This window comes from Chelonia mydas, chromosome 15, assembly GCF_015237465.2.
Source record: "Chelonia mydas isolate rCheMyd1 chromosome 15, rCheMyd1.pri.v2, whole genome shotgun sequence".
Classification (NCBI taxonomy): Eukaryota; Metazoa; Chordata; order Testudines; family Cheloniidae; genus Chelonia; species Chelonia mydas.
The window spans coordinates 11,966,806-11,984,083 of NC_057856.1; the positions used below are offsets into that span (position 1 = coordinate 11,966,806).

The 17,278-nt window shown below is 42.1% G+C and overlaps 2 protein-coding genes across 4 annotated transcripts in view; one reads left to right on the plus strand and one right to left on the minus strand.

Annotated features, from left to right (window-relative positions):
• The window catches only part of GNAZ (G protein subunit alpha z), a 264,810-nt gene that overhangs the window by 167,020 nt on the left and 80,512 nt on the right, over nt 1-17,278 (plus strand). For all 3 annotated transcript variants that reach the window (XM_043529448.1, XM_037878911.2, XM_043529449.1), the window contains exon 2: nt 3,215-4,502. In XM_043529448.1, coding sequence (XP_043385383.1) covers nt 3,780-4,502 — 723 coding nt within the window. In that variant the 5' untranslated portion in view covers nt 3,215-3,779. The remainder of the gene's footprint in view (nt 1-3,214; nt 4,503-17,278) is intronic.
• The window catches only part of RSPH14 (radial spoke head 14 homolog), a 200,183-nt gene that overhangs the window by 70,491 nt on the left and 112,414 nt on the right, over nt 1-17,278 (minus strand). The gene's annotated exons all lie outside the window — the stretch shown is intronic.

Genomic DNA, 17,278 nt, shown 5'->3' on the forward strand with positions numbered 1-17,278 from the left:
ACCCTTAAATAAACCCTTTAACTGCATGTTGGATGAGTTAACAATGATTTTTGCTGAAACTGGGTTTGCATTTCTGTATGCATACACTTCAGCCCTTTTGGAATGATTTCATATAGATGTCATAGAACCTGTGCTGTGAATCAAGCTTTTGCAGTACACGAACCTGCATAACGTCAAGGCACTCCTGCGTAATTGCAGGCCCCAGTGATTTAGAATAATGGAGGCTAAGTCCCCCAATGCGTACACAGTCTATACCTATATACCTAAGGGCTCAGAGCAGAGCAAGAGATATTTGCAACATGCTTCAAATTTGTCAAGTGATGACAACCGCACGACAGAAACTAAAATTGATGCACACATGTTGCTCAGAGTCCGTTGTTATAAAGGTTTAAAGTAAATATAGCACTAAAATAGCAGTGTGTGCTGCTAAGCGGAGGAGGTGAGATCACCAAACTTGTTTCATCACCTCACTGAGGGATGAAATCCTAGAAATAGCAGTTCATCCTCCCACCATTTAGGGATGAGTGCTCCAAGGAAAGGAAAAGGGTTGTTTCCCATTTACACATAAAGTACTATGAAATAAAAACTGGACTCAATTGCCTCCATTTAATACTGATGCAACCTCTGTCAACTGGAAGTTGACTTCATTGGCAGGTTGCACGGGTATAAATGAGGGCAGTTTGCTCCCTGATACTGTATCTCAATTTAGATTGTTTTGGTAATAGTTAAAATTATCCTCTGCTATAGTTACCCTCTGCTGCAATGACACCTGATTGGGGAGGATAGATCTCATTAAGTCCCTTGCTGATGAATTCTGCCAACAAAACTGAAATGTACAAATAGCAAATTTCACAGGGCCATTCAAAGAAATACTGTAGCACCTCATAAAAGAACTGCTGCACTGATCAACATTTTTTTTTTTAAGAAAGATGGAAGATTGGCTTTAAAAAGTCATAAATGTAGACCAGATTGTGCCCCTGACTAAAGTACTCATATGGCAGTGAGATATCAATCTACTGCACAGCTGTGCAGTTGGTCCTCACATCATGGCTCCAGTGTGGCAGAGGGAGAATAGGAGCTGTGAACCTGGCACTTCCCTCCCAAGCCAGTGGATGAAGAGTAGGCAGAGCCTTGGCTCCACGCTCCCCATCCAAAGTGCTAGCCAGCAGAACTGGCAAGAGCAGAGAGAATGTAAACTTCATGCTGTAAATTACTTTCCTCAAGCCCATGGGGCCGCAGGGAAGGAACAGTGACTGAGTCACAGTCTGTTTTCAGGGCTCATTAAAGGTTGAATCTAGCTCATAGGAACTAGCAATGGAAAAGCCCTGTTAGGAAAAAGTTCACCCCCCCCGGTAGGCTGAATTGTTCCCTTTAATGCATTTTCTAGTGCCTGTTCCTGTCTAGATTGAAATGCCAGGAGATTCATTCAGGATAATATTTTCAAAAGCACCTAAGTTCCATTTTCAAGAGTGCCTCAGTCTCTTAGGAGTCTGTCTCATTGAAAAGCAATGACACTTGATCTCCTAAGTCACTTTTAAAAATGGGACTTTGGCATTTTTTAAAATTTTACCCTTGGTCTACTTTCCAGAGTATCACAACTACCAGTATATGAAGGTCAGTAAGAACTGCATGAACTGTCATACTTTTCTCTTTCTCATAAAAGGCTCTTTAGAAGATATTTTCTACATGTTCAGAGTACAAAACATCCACCTTGTATATTAATGGCACCCTAGTTTTACTGTGATAAAACTGGAAACAGAGGAGTTAAAGTGAAATGATCTGTTTGACTAATATATCACTGTATCAATTAAGCTGGGGACAGGCATCATACCCTACATAATATTGTTTCCTAAGGGGAAGAAAGAATTTGTTAATGTTTCTGTACCGGGGACACACCTCTTGAGACCCTCCCACTGCTGCATATGGTACTGCAGACCTCTTCCTGCTGCTAGCACCCTGTAGGTTATCAGCCTCACTTGGAGGGTCTTCAGTGGCTCACCCATTAGACTGGGTGTTACAGTCAACAATGAACCCCTTCCAGGGTAGCAAAGTGGTCAGTAAATGGTCTGCCCTCACTAGGGTCATCAGCCCTGGTTCTGGATCCTTTAAATTCAGTCCTGCACTCAGGCTTCTAAACAAGCCTTCTCCAAGCTTAGGCCACTTCATCAGTGGCTGGTGGGGAAACCCAGGCAAGCCCACTACTCCAGTTTCCAACCCAGGGGCCCTATAAAGAACAGCCATATACAGTTCCTTTCATTTAGTTACAGCTATTTCCCTGGGCCTTTTCCCACCTGGCCTTTTATCGTCACCCCTTACCTTAGGGTTAAAGTTCTCATGTCCTTTCTCTCCCAGCTTGAGCAAATGCAATCAGTCAAGCTCCTATGCCAAAGAGGAGCACCTTCCCTTACCTCTCCAACCCTAGCCAGGAACTGACTTGCTAAGCCCCTTTAGCTCCTTTTATCTGAGTCTGCCAGGCTCTGATTGGCTGCTTCTGTTCTGCCTCTCTAGACAGACCTGGAGGGCCTACCTTTGCAGCTCTTTCCCTGAGGCGGAGTGTAGTAGGACTGCAAGGCTGGTACATCTTGTCACAGTTTCCTGCGAAGATCAATAATTGTGCCTCTTCAGATAAACCCTTTCACAAAATCCTCATGCAAACCTAATCCCCACCTTTCATTTCATCATTTATTTACAAAAATGTCCAATGCAAACAAAATGGATAGAAAAGATGAAAGAAGAGTCAGGAGGACATGTGTACACACATTTTAGTGCCAGACAACAATATAAATATAAATGAGGGGGGGGAAAGTAGCTGTGAATCTCTCATGCACTCTACTTTGGGAAACCGGTCAGAACAGGGCTGTGCAGGAAAAGGGCTGCCATCAGCTCTTGCTGAGAGAGAATTGGGACAGAGCTCAGCACTGTTTGTTTTCACGTGGATTTGGGTAATAAAAACACAGAAGTCGGGAGAGAAAAGGGATTTGATTTACTGTTGCTCAGGGTACAGATTTTCTAAGGTCTCCAGACTCAAGCTGTCCCTAAATTTCTGCAGTATTTAAAAGATTTTTATTGCTTTTCTTTACACATTTTCCATCGGGATTTTATTTGGCGTAATACAATGTTCAGAAGTGTCAGAAGCAGAGAAAATGCGAATGTTCTGCAGAAGGAAGCAAAGTCCCCCAGTTGTATTAATTTCTTTTCTCTCACTGTTTGACAGGTGGAGAGCCCAGATTCACAGATCTGAACTGGATCAGCCTAAAGAAGTGGGGGAGAGGGGAGAAACAAAACAAATACAACAAAACCATACCAGACCTTCAGCTGTAACTAGCAGCATCACCACAGCAACCAGAAAATACAATTAAAAGACAACTGGGGCTAAAGCGGAGCATATGAAGGTGCAGCTCCTTACCTTTGGACAGAAGAGAGCAAAATAATTATGCAGAAGAGAAAAGAATATTTGACTGATCCAGCCACACTATGGAATAGGGAAGTGTCCTTTCATTAACAGGAATGTGCCACTGTTTATTCACAGGAAAGGGGAGTGCCATGAGATCTACTGAGGAGACTATCTGTCTGTGGTTGCATTTCTACATTTGTTTGCACCCCTGCTGGGACTGAACTAGTTGGTACAGGCCTATTGGCCCATCAGGTATTGGATACTGATTTTTTTCCCACAGGGTGCACCTGGCACGAGAATTGAAAGATATTGCAGCTCTTGCTCAGAGAGAGAGAGAGAGAGAGAGAATCTCCAGTTCTCCTCTTCTGTTACTGTCTGCTATACCATGGGATGTAGGCAAAGCTCTGAGGAGAAAGAGGCAGCGCGGCGGTCCCGGAGGATTGACCGCCACCTGCGCTCTGAGAGTCAACGACAACGACGTGAGATCAAGCTCCTACTCCTGGGTACAAGCAACTCTGGCAAGAGTACTATTGTCAAGCAAATGAAAATCATTCACAGTGGTGGCTTTAACTTGGAGGCTTGCAAGGAATACAAACCTCTGATTATCTATAATGCCATTGACTCCCTCACACGCATCATTCGTGCTCTAGCCACCCTTAAGATAGAGTTCCACAATCCTGACAGGGCCTATGATGCCGTGCAGCTTTTTGCCCTGACAGGCCCAGCTGAAAGCAAAGGAGAGATTACTCCTGAGCTTCTGGGAGTCATGAAACGGCTCTGGGCAGACCCCGGTGTGCAGGAGTGCTTCTGCCGATCTAATGAGTACCACCTAGAGGATAATGCTGCATACTATTTGAATGACCTAGAAAGGATTGCGGCACTGGACTACATCCCTACAGTGGAAGATATTCTGCGTTCTCGGGACATGACCACAGGGATTGTGGAAAATAAATTTACCTTCAAAGAGCTGACTTTCAAAATGGTGGATGTGGGTGGACAGAGGTCTGAGCGCAAAAAATGGATCCACTGCTTTGAAGGGGTTACAGCAATAATTTTCTGCGTGGAGCTGAGTGGATATGACTTGAAGCTGTATGAGGATAACCAGACGGTGAGTACTTCTGGGTTTCTTCTATGTTTTGGCTTATTATTATTTGCAGTTCAGTCATGTCTAGAGGCCCAAGCCCCACTGTCCTACACAGGTAACAAAAAGACACCTGTCCAAAAGAGCATACATGGAATCTAGTAGTATTTTTTCTGCACTCACAAGGTGGCAATTAAGTTTCCTAGCAGCACGTAGCCTTTCTCCATTGGCTTTGTTTCTTCAGTGCTATCAATAGGACTTCCTCATGTGGCACAATGGTGCAAAATGAGTTTGTGTCTAAGGCAGAAGCTTCGGACCTATTGGGCTAAGCATTACTCCAAAAGTCAGTAAAAATCTGGGAGAGGTCTTTGGGCAGTTATGGCTTCCTTTTATAAAGGGACACAGTCAACTAGAAAATCACATTTCAGTTGGGAAATACTGTACCTACTACAGTGACAAATAACATTTAAAATTACTATAATTGAAAAGTTAGCCAAAATAATTTTCTCCATTTCAATATATTTTATGCATTTGACAGCATTTTGTGCATAGTCAGTTTTGATTTCCCCTGTAGCCTCAGTTTTGTTCTTGCTTATAAAGATCAGCGTGAGCAGAAAAAGCCTTTAAAACATTTAAAAGAAATGTTTTATAAAAAAAAGATATAATTTTAAAGGGTGCGATCAGAAACTGGGATTTTTAAAATTAGTCAGTTTCCAAACAATCAAGTTGACAGTGAGTGTCCCTTTAAGTGGCATGGAAACTGTCATTAGAAGTCTGCTTTATGGCTACTTTTGTTATGCAGCCAGTCTACTTATTGTCCAATAAATAACTATTGGTCCTGAATTCTCCTTGTAATACTAATACTAGTCTTCAGTTTGCTTAGCACACAGATACTGTAACTATGGAAATAGTTGTATATGTGAGTGTGTGTATGTATGTGTTTGCTATCGCTTTCAGATTGCTTAACTTGACCTTTTCAGGTACTATTTGGACATTTTACATATTTTTTGCTATTGTAACCCCATAAATGGACATGATTCTTAAGAAACAATCAGATGTGTTGGTAGAAATATCTAAAGATTCCTACAGCTCCCTACTTGCCCATATTCCAGTTTAAAAACAACTGACCATCAGGAGGAACTAAAATCCACCCCCAGAAAATCACTGTCTGGAGACAACTAATTTACTGTTTACCCAAAGGTGCACCCACTTCCTATCATCCCCCTCAGACATCTTCAGTTGTTTCACCTTGGTGGAACTTTCCTGAGGCAAGGCAGCCTCTGGAGCACCCCAGAATGCTGCGTGCATTGTTCTTTCACAGAAGAAACAGTACTTCAGTGAAGGGGGATCCCAAGAATATGTTTTGTATATAGTATTTAGAATCTAATTGCGATGGTTATGTACATTCTCAGTGCTTGTATTACAGTAAGTCAGTTAAGAAATCCTTTCTATCACTCTAATGATCTGTTTTTGTCAGACTGTTACGGGATCTGCTCGTTATGGAAATACTCCACTAACCGCATTAATTGTCATAGCTAGTTCAGTCATTTTATTGTTTTCTTCTGTATGTAGTGTGTTTGTTATGTCTGAGCTTTGCTAGAGAATATCCTGGTAAGAATTCATGATAACGTGCATTCTGTGTATCTGCTCATACATACATAAACGGGATCAAATCCAGGCCCTATGTGAATTCATGATGTGAAGCTACTAACAGCTGTGTGATGTTGCTGGGCTTCCTGGATGCCTAAATGAACTCTGGGTGCCTGGGACTCCACGATGAAGTGGCAAGTAGCACCTACTAAACCCATCCCCTTCCCATGGCTGGAGTCTAGGATTCCGTCCCATGGCTGTGACATAGAGCAGCCAAGTGCTGGGAAATAAAGTTGAAAGGGGAAGTGTCTCCTTAACACCCCAGCAAGGTCAGGGAGCTAAATTTCTCCTTAAATACATAACATCCTGAGCGAATGAATGAATCCTGTAGTCTAATCTGACAACTAACTCAGAAATAGATCCTTAAACCTGGGGAGACAATGTATTCTTCTGGTTGAAGATGCCTTTCCTTCTAAATTTATGGGGGGAAGAGGATAGCTTTCATGGGCTCTGTGAGGTGAAGTGGAAGTGTTAGGCGCCAGATAGGATTTCTTGCAGGGTGTGGAACTACTTTTCATGTGCTATCCCCTAAAGAGCTCCATACCACTTGCCTGTAGAGTGGAACCTCTCAGACTTTAACTATCTCACCGCTTTGCACTGGGCCCAATTGTCCTTAGCATTGATCAGTTAGGTATTCTGCTAAGATTTGTGGCAGTCAAGGGCTATCATGCTTAATGATGCATAACACATAGTCAAGACCTCTATGGTTGGGAATTCCTGGAATAACTGCAGCAAGGTTTTTAAAAATCTGTAACAGCTTCTTGAAAATTGTTTATGCTGCATGTAGCACATCGTATTCATTAGGTCACTGAATGAAGACAAGTTGATGACAGTACTTCAGACTGTTTAAGACTTGTCTCTCTAATCTATTTCAGTTATTTATCTGGTGCCATTCCAGCCAGACCTTTTATTTAACAAAAAACAAACAAGACTCTTGCAGCAGCACTTTCCAAGAACCTTATTTCAATTTTTTGGTGGAAAGCCACTCTATTAAGCAGACAAGATTCTAATGGAAGGTCTGGCAGTAGGATAACATTGTTCTTCTTCTAGGTGTGGTCTAAGTGTTAGATTATAGGGCTGTAGATCCACTCTCTCCACTCCTCATGTAACAGGTAAGGAGGTGGGTTAAATATCATGATGTGAAACCTACTATAATTATTGGTACATTAAAGAAACTGCTAAAATCTCTTCTTACTGTAAATACTTTAACACTTTTCTGTGAGGCATGTGGGTTTTGTTTGTTTGTTTGTTTGTTTTGCTTAATCCAGTTTCTTGCAGATGTTCCTCCCATTAAATGTAGTTAAAGCAAAAGTTTCAGAAGTACAGCAAAGCTGCCTATGTGCAGTGACACTTAGGTCTGAGCAAAGACTGCAAAATATTTTCCACAAACTTTCATTTACTGTTTTTAAAAGATTGCTTTGACTATTTAAACCTCTTGTGTGCTCACTTTTCAAGAAAATAAATTTACTGGCAGGAATGTGCACTTAAACTGAAATTTGACCTAGTATTCCAGAATATTCCCATAAACTGAACATTAAATACTAAAAATGAGCTACCAGCTGACATTCTACAGACTAAGACATTATTTAGAGAATTATTTTTGAGCAATAAATTTGAGAAAATTGCTGTTAGTTTATGGATAATTTATAGACAGAAAGTGGCAAAATTAATTGAATAAAAGGAAATTATGTAATTCCAAGACTTGAGACCAGGTTGTGCAGAAGTATTTTTTCCCACAACAATAATCTGTAACACAAAAACAGGATCTGACTGCAAAACTCTCACAAATATTGCACCCAAATAAAGGCATTTATTTCCTGCATTTTATTCAGATTCTCAAATAAATGGAGGAATAGCCAAATACAAATAGCAAGCCCTTTAGGAGATTTAATTGGTTTACGTAAATTTCCACATCCCCAACTTTTCTGACTGGTTCTGAAGAAAAACTTCCTTTGGTTTCAACATGTGAAACAAAATCTTTGCTAGAAAAAGACTGCCTAGGAAGAAAAAACCTGCTGGTGAAAAGCCTCCAGGTAATGTCGTCTCACTGAACTCCCCAGATTATGCTGTTAGAAATGCAATCATAATCCAAAGTGGCTCCCCAGTAAATTATGTCTTCCTATGACTCCATCTCAAATAAGCCCAACAAAAACTCTTGTGAAAATGGAACCAGCTGATCTCAGTTCCTTTAACCCCAAGGTGTCTACATTGCCAGAGTTCCAAATGATTTGCCAGGTTTATTCATGCTATTAAGAATCAGGAGGGATCTTGTGATCATTTTTGCTGTAATGTGAAATTCCCATATTTACATTTAAGATTGTATTGCAGATTTTCTCCAGATTGCCATGACACTTCTGGTGTGTGGAAAAACTCAAATGTAGGCAGCTATTGAATATACAGTAATCCCACTGATAAGTGGTACTAACTGTGTAACCAAATCCTTTTATACCATGTCTCTTTAGTGGCAGAATGGCAAGTCATCTTTCTCTGTTCACCATCATTCTATTTTGCTACTGTCATGTGGTTTCTGGGCTAGTAATATTTTACAAGTATTTTTGTGGCTGTCCACCTTCCCGACCTTCATTATATGATTCCCATTGGGAGTTTGGTTTTCTTGGCAACGAGTAAGTGTAGTAGGAAGTAGAGCCCACACTGGTGTCCATAGAAACAGCCTGACTGGAGAGATGCTGTTGGCCTATAGAGGCAGTTGTATTTATAAAATAACACACTTATTATGTAAAGATGGAGAAGATGTATGATACATTTTAGATAACAATTAAACAATATTTTGTTATAAGCTGTATACCAGCATATATATACATTGCTGTTTAATTTTAATGATAACTCAAACAGCTAGGCAGACAGATTTAGGTATCATAGTTGATCCATCATTTATACACTAGCTGGAACAATCATGTCGGGCAGAGTGTCATTGTGTGTGATGCTATACTAGCCCGGAGAAACAGTAATTCTGACTGGGGAAACGAGCTGATATCAGCATCAGTTCTGACAACTATTTGCAAGGAGGCAAAACCTTCATTGGATAGCATGTCCAAATTGATTACAGGAGGGTTCACAATCAGTGAAAGCTGGACATCTGTTTCTAGAGTTAGCTTCCATTCTTTTTTTCCATGAACACTGTTGGTTTATTCCTGTCTGTGGACAGGTTTTTCTTTTTCATTCACTTCTTAAACATTTAGGACTCAATGTTCAAACTAAGGAACCTTTATATATATATAGTGGCCTCTTTTATGCACATACGTGCAATTTTGAGTGCTCACATAAAATATTTGGATACCCAGGTTAGGTGCCAAAAATATAAAATAAGTTCCCTATCTCCAGTACGTTTATTAGTACATCTACAATGCTTACTTTAAGACGGTTCCTGCAATTTTCAAGCAATGAAACACAGCAAGTCCATAGAGCATTCTAATGTTACCTTTTCTGAGGGGGAAATTTCATGTACTGCTCTCCCTGGCATGGAATTATCTTAAAATAACTCAACTCTGAAGATCTGTTTAAAAATGTCTGTGAAAATTAACATGAAAGATTGATATTTTAAACATCATTAGGTTATGGAGTATCAGTTGTCTGCTGGTTATGATCTACTTCTCCCAATACTTTTTTTCCAGAAAAACAGCCGTGTTAGTCTGTATTCGCAAAAAGAAAAGGAGTACTTGTGGCACCTTAGAGACTAACCAATTTATTTGAGCATAAGCTTTCGTGAGCTACAGCTCACTTCATCGGATGCATACTGTGGAAACTGCAGAAGACATTATATACACAGAGACGATGAAACAATACCTCCCCCCACCCCACTCTCCTGCTGGTAATAGCTTATCTAAAGTGATCACTCTCCTTACAATGTGTATGATAATCAAGGTGGGCCATTTCCAGCACAAATCCAGGTTTTCTCACCCTCTGCCCCCCCCTCCCCCCCACAAACTCACTCTTCTGCTGGTAATAGCCCATCCAAAGTGACCACTCTCTTTACAATGTGTATGATAATCAAGGTGGGCCATTTCCAGCACAAATCCAGGTTTTCTCACCCCCCCTTCCCTTCCAAAAGCCACACACACAAACTCACGCTCCTGCTGGTAATAGCTTATCCAAAGTGACCACTCTCCTTACAATGTGTATGAAAATCAAGGTGGGCCATTTCCAGCACAAATCCAGGTTTTCTCACGCCCCCCCCCCCCCCCCCAAAAAAAAACACACACACACAAACTCACTCTCCTGCTGGTAATAGCTCATCCAAAGTGACCACTCTCCCTACAATGTGCATGATAATCAAGGTGGGCCATTTCCAGCAAAAATCCAGGTTTTCTCACCCCCCCCACCCCCATACACACACACAAACTCACTCTCCTGCTGGTAATAGCTCATCCAAACTGACCACTCTCCTTACAATGTGTATGATAATCAAGGTGGGCCATCTCCAGCATAAATCCAAGTTTAACCAGAACGTCTGGGGGGGGGGTAGGAAAAAACAAGGGGAAATAGGCTACCTTGCATAATGACTTAGCCACTCCCAGTCTCTATTTAAGCCTAAATTAATAGTATCCAATTTGCAAATGAATTCCAATTCAGCAGTTTCTCGCTGGAGTCTGGATTTGAAGTTTTTTTGTTGTAAGATAGCGACCTTCATGTCTGTAATTGCGTGACCAGAGAGATTGAAGTGTTCTCCGACTGGTTTATGAATGTTATAATTCTTGACATCTGATTTGTGTCCATTTATTCTTTTACGTAGAGACTGTCCAGTTTGACCAATGTACATGGCAGAGGGGCATTGCTGGAACATGATGGCATATATCACATTGGAGGATGTGCAGGTGAACGAGCCTCTGATAGTGTGGCTGATGTTATTAGGCCCTGTGATGGTGTCCCCTGAATAGACATGTAGGCACAGTTGGCAATGGGCTTTGTTGCAAGGATAGGTTCCTGGGTTAGTGGTTCTGTTGTGTGGTATGTGGTTGTTGGTGAGTATTTGCTTCAGGTTAGGGGGCTGTCTGTAGGCAAGGACTGGCCTGTCTCCCAAGATTTGTGAGAGTGTTGGGTCATCCTTCAGGATAGGTTGTAGATCCTTAATAATGCGTTGGAGGGGTTTTAGTTGGGGGCTGAAGGTGACGGCTAGTGGCGTTCTGTTATTTTCTTTGTTAGGCCTGTCCTGTAGTAGGTGACTTCTTGGAACTCTTCTGGCTCTATCAATCTGTTTCTTCACTTCAGCAGGTGGGTATTGTAGTTGTAAGAATGCTTGATAGAGATCTTGTAGGTGTTTGCCTCTGTCTGAGGGGTTGGAGCAAATGCGGTTGTATCGCAGAGCTTGGCTGTAGACGATGGATTGTGTGGTGTGGTCAGGGTGAAAGCTGGAGGCATGTAGGTAGGAATAGCGGTCAGTAAGTTTCCGGTATAGGGTGGTGTTTATGTGACCATTGTTTATTAGCACTGTAGTGTCCAGGAAGTGGATCTCTTGTGTGGACTGGACCAGGCTGAGGTTGATGGTGGGATGGAAATTGTTGAAATCATGGTGGAATTCCTCAAGGGCTTCTTTTCCATGGGTCCAGATGATGAAGATGTCATCAATATAGCGCAAGTAGAGTAGGGGTGTTAGGGGACAAGAGCTGAGGAAGCATTGTTCTAAATCAGCCATAAAAATGTTGGCATACTGTGGGGCCATGCGGGTACCCATAGCAGTGCCGCTGATCTGAAGGTATACATTGTCCCCAAATGTAAAATAGTTATGGGTAAGGACAAAGTCACAAAGTTCAGCCACCAGGTTAGCTGTGACATTATCGGGGACAGTGTTCTTGACGGCTTGTAGTCCATCTTTGTGTGGAATGTTGGTGTAGAGGGCTTCTACATCCATAGTGGCCAGGATGGTGTTATCAGGAAGATCACCGATGGATTGTAGTTTCCTCAGGAAGTCAGTGGTGTCTCGAAGGTAGCTGGGAGTGCTGGTAGCTTAGGGCCTGAGGAGGGAGTCTACATAGCCAGACAATCCTGCTGTCAGGGTGCCAATGCCTGAGATGATGGGGCATCCAGGATTTCCAGGTTTATGGATCTTGGGTAGTAGATAGAATATCCCAGGTCGGGGTTCCAGGGGTGTGTCTGTGCGGATTTGATCCTGTGCTTTTTCAGGAAGTTTCTTGAGCAAATGCTGTAGTTGCTTTTGGTAACTCTCAGTGGGATCATAGGGTAATGGCTTGTAGAAAGTGGTGTTGGAGAGCTGCCGAGCAGCCTCTTGTTCATATTCCAACCTATTCATGATGACAACAGCACCTCCTTTCTCAGCCTTTTTGATTATGATGTCAGAGTTGTTTCTGAGGCTGTGGATGGCATTGTGTTCTGCACGGCCTAGGTTATGGGGCAAGTGATGCTGCTTTTCCACAATTTCAGCCCGTGCACGTCGGCGGAAGCACTCTATGTAGAAGTCCAGTCTGCTGTTTCGACCTTCAGGAGGAGTCCACCTAGAATCCTTCTTTTTGTAATGTTGGTAGGGAGTTTGTGTGTGTGTGGGGGGGGGGGGGGGGGGGGGGGGGGGGGGGGGGGGGGGGGGGGGGGGCGGAGGGTGAGAAAACCTGGATTTGTCCTGGAAATGGCCCAACTTGATTATCATACACATTTTAAGGAGAGTGATCACTTTAGATAAGCTATTACCAGCAGGAGAGTGGGGTGGGAGGAGGTATTGTTTCATGGTCTCTGCGTATATAATGTCTTCTGCAGTTTCCACAGTATGCATCCGATGAAGTGAGCTGTAGCTCACGAAAGCTTATGCTCAAATAAATTGGTTAGTCTCTAAGGTGCCACAAGTACTCCTTTTCTTTTTTCTCCCAATACTGTAATTCTCTTGTGTCCTTTAGGACAGTAATCTTAGAGGAACTTTGATGCTGCAAGAAAGTTACCAAATATACCAGACTAAAAATATAAAACCACTTATCCATCAGACATCTTCATACTTCTTCCTACGTTATTTGCTAATACCAAAGTTTGTTGTGTTGACATACGGGAATCTTTTCTCCCTGCCAATCTTCTCTTCCTTCTTGATCCTGAAGCCCTCATGCTGAACTTGTTACATCACAATATAACTTTTATGCCAGCAACGGTTTTTATTCATTCCAAGCTTCTGTTTAGATCATCTGGTTTTTAAAAAAAGCCTAAATACACAGACCACCCTTTATGGATTACTAATTCCGATTTCCTGAATGGATGAGAATGATTGACTATTTTCCTACTCCAATCCATAATAAAAACCCACAATGAAATATTAACAGTGAGAAATAGATGTCATATTACAAATAACAAGGAACTACTTTAGATAGCTACTGATGGTGTATCCTTTCCCCTCACATGAAGTACTGTATTTTCAAAGTTTGAGAAGATAAGAATGAATTGATTTTTATTGTTTTCCATTATGAAATAACAGCATTATGTACCCTCCTCTGCATGGTGAAAGCATGAACAATCAGAGGGGATTTTTTCATGTGAGTGTTCTTTCTCCTTCAGCTTTATGGGGTTATATATTTGTTTGCTTTACCCCCATTTCATCTCATTGAAATCCCCATTAATTCCATGTAACAAAATCCACCATTGAAAGGCAGAGTTGAGACACTTTTGACCACTTATTTCTGCATATTTAGCGTGGGGGATGGTGTCTTAGTAAGGTCAATGTGCTTGCCATTTTGAAGGCTTAGACTTTATGAACTAACAGATAATCTTGTATGTCATAGATCCCTATGTATATATTCTGCTATGGACATGTAGAGACACATCAGTGGGACAGAGGGCAGTATATCAGCCATTAAAAAAAAATCTCTGAACAAGTTTTTATACTGGGAAAGGCTATCTAATATATTGGACCTACACATACACCCAACAACCATTTTACTGTCCATGGGAATTTAATAGGTTTTTTTAATGTTTGCTATTAATAATGCTGTCTGTGTTTTAAATAAGAGCTTTGTTCATTCACTGCTTCCTAAAACTGTAGAATGACAATCTCATTTATACTAAAGACACTCTGGCATTGTAAGGGGTGCCTTAAAATCATAGAATCATAGAAGATTAGGGTTGGAAAACACCTCAGGAGGTCATCAAGTCCAACCTCCTGCTCAAAGCAGGACCAATCCCCAACTAAATCATTCCAGTCAGGGCTTTGTCAAGCCGGGCCTTAAAAACTAAGAATGGAGATTCCACCACCTCCCTAGATAACTCATTCCAGTGCTTCACCACCCTCCTAGTGAAATACTGTTTCCTAATATCCAACCTAGACCTCCCCCACTGCAACTTGAGACCATTGCTCCTTGTTCTGTCATCTGCCACCACTGAGAACAGCCTAGCTCCATCCTCTTTGGAACTGCCCTTCAGGTAGTTGAAGGCTGCTATCAAATCCCCCCTCACGCTTCTCTTCTGCAGACTAAACAAGCCCAGTTCCCTTAGCCTCTTGATCATTTTTGTTGCCCTCCGCTGGACTCTCTCCAATTTGTCCACATCCTTTCTGTAGTGGGGGGCCCAAAACTGGACGCAGTACTCCAGATGTGGCCTCACCAGTGCTGAATAGAGGGGAATAATCACTTCCCTCGATCTACTGGAGATGCTCCTATTAATGCAGCCCAATATGCCATTAGCCTTCTTGGCAACAAGGGCACACTGCTGACTCATATCCAGCTTCTCATCCACTGTAATCCCCAGGTCCTTTTCTGCAGAACTTCTGCTTAGCCAGCCGGTCCCCAGCCTGTAGCGATGCATGGGATTCTTCCGTCCTAAATGCAGGACTCTACACTTGTCCTAGTTGAACCTCATCAGATTTCTTTTGGCCCAATACTCCAATTTGTGTAGGTCACTCTGGACCTCATCCCTACCCTCCAGCGTATCTACTCTCCCCGCAGCTTAGTGTCATCTGCGAACTTGCTGAAGGTGCAATCCATCCCATCATCCAGATCATTAATAAAGATGTTGAACAAAACCGACCCAGGGGTACTCTGCTTGATACCAGCTGCCAACTAGACATCGAGTCGTTGATCACTACTTGTTGAGCCCAACAATCTAACAAGCTTTCTGTCCACCTTATAGTCCATTCATCCAATCCATACTTTTTTAACTTGCTGGCAAGAATACTGTGGGAGACTGTATCAAAAGCTTTGCTAAAGTCAAGATATATCACGTCCACTGCTTTCTCCATATCCACAGAACCACTTATCTCATCATAGAAAGCAATCAAGTTGGTCAGGCATGATTTGCCCTGGGTGAATCCATGTTGACTCTTCCTGATCATCTTCCTCTCCTCCAAGTGCTTCAAAATGGTTTCCTTGAGGACCTGCTCCATAATTTTTCCAGGGACTGAGGTGAGGCTGACAAGGCTGTAGTTCCCGGGTTCTCCTTCTTCCCTTTTTAAAAGATGGGTACTATATTTGCCTTTTTCCAATCGTCCGAGACCTCCCCCGATCGCCACAAGTTTTCAAAGATAATAGCTAATGGCTCTGCAATCACATCAGCCAATTCCCTCAGCACCCTCAGATGCATTAGATCTGGACGCATGGACTTGTGCATGTCCAGCTTTTCTAAATAGTCCTTAACCTGTTCTTTCACTACTGAGGGCTGCTCACTTCCTCCCCATACTGTGTCGCCCAGGACAGCAGTGTGGGAGCTGACCTTGTCTGTGAAGACCGAGGCAAAAAAAGCATTGACTACTTCCACATCATCTGTCACTAGGTTGCCTCCCATTCATTATGGGTCCCACACTTTCCCTGACCTTTTTCTTGTTGCTAACATACCTATAGAAACCCTTCTTGTTACCCTTCACATCCCTTGCTAGCTGCAACTCCAGTTGTGTTTTGGCCTTCCTGATTACACCTCTACATGCTTGAGCAATATTTTTATACTCCTCCCTAGTCATCTGTCCCAGTTTCCACTTCCTGTGTGCTTCCTTTTTGTGTTTAAGCTCACCAGAGATTTCACTGTTAAGCCAAGCTGGTCGCCTGCCATATTTGCTATTCTTTCTGCACATCGGGATGGTTTGTTCCTGCTCCCTCAATAAGGCTTCTTTAAAATACAGCCAGCTTTCCTGGATTCCTTTCCCCCTCATATTAGCCTCCCAGGGGATCCTGTCCATCAGTTCCCTAAAGGAGTCAAAGTCTGCTTTTCCGAAATCCAGGGTCCATATTTTGCTACTCTCCTTTCTTCCTTTTGTGGGGATCCTGAACTCAACCATATCATGGTCACTGCTGCCCAGGTTGCCACCCACTTCTACTTCCCCTACCAATTCTTCCCTTCGCTATAGGGCTCTTTTACACCTCTAGGATGGTGTAAGGTGGCATTAAGTGTAAATGAGAATCAGGGCATAATGCTGAATTTACAACAAAATAACTTCTAGCAGCAAATTGCAATGTGAAAAACGTAAGACTGATTTCACTGAAGGATCACGCTGAAGAAGAGATTAGGCTTCAAGGAAGATTGCCCCTGTTAAATAACTACTATTAATTGTCACAAAGGAATCCAACTTTGGGTTCTAAGCCTTCCAGGCTGGCAGGAGTTAGAAACATGATAAGTTAGTTCAGCTGCTGAGGGAGGAAAGCAGATCATGTCACTTTCAAAATACTACTTCTGACTGCTGCTTGCAGCAACACTAATGGGCTTCGAAGGCTATTATGCAGGTCAAGGAGGAATGGGCTTGAGAATCAATAGGATGGAGAAGGTAGTTCTAAAAGGAAAATGAGATTGAATCCAAAGATTCTCTTCCTCCCCCCAAAGCTTCATAAATATATTCTTAAATATCAAGAGAACACATAAAATACTGGACAAGTATTTTTCTTGTTAGAGAAAATATATCTTTTTGAAGTTTACTCCAGTATGACAAGAACTTAATTTATTTCTTTTTGTTTTCATATATCTAACTATGGATTAGATCCTGCAAGTCAGCATCTGTATTTACAGAACAAAAGTAGTTAGGGAAAAATCAAGAGAAGGCAGTCTGATCTTGCAGACATTGAATGTCCAGAGTGCGGGGAGCATGAGAACAGCAGGAATCAGGTTTTTATACTCTCTTACAGCGATTGCAACATTAGTCAGAAAACAATATAGAATATTACCAGAATGCTTTGTACATGTAGCAAACATATAGGCAAGCTGGAAAACTCACTGAAGTAACTACCAAATTC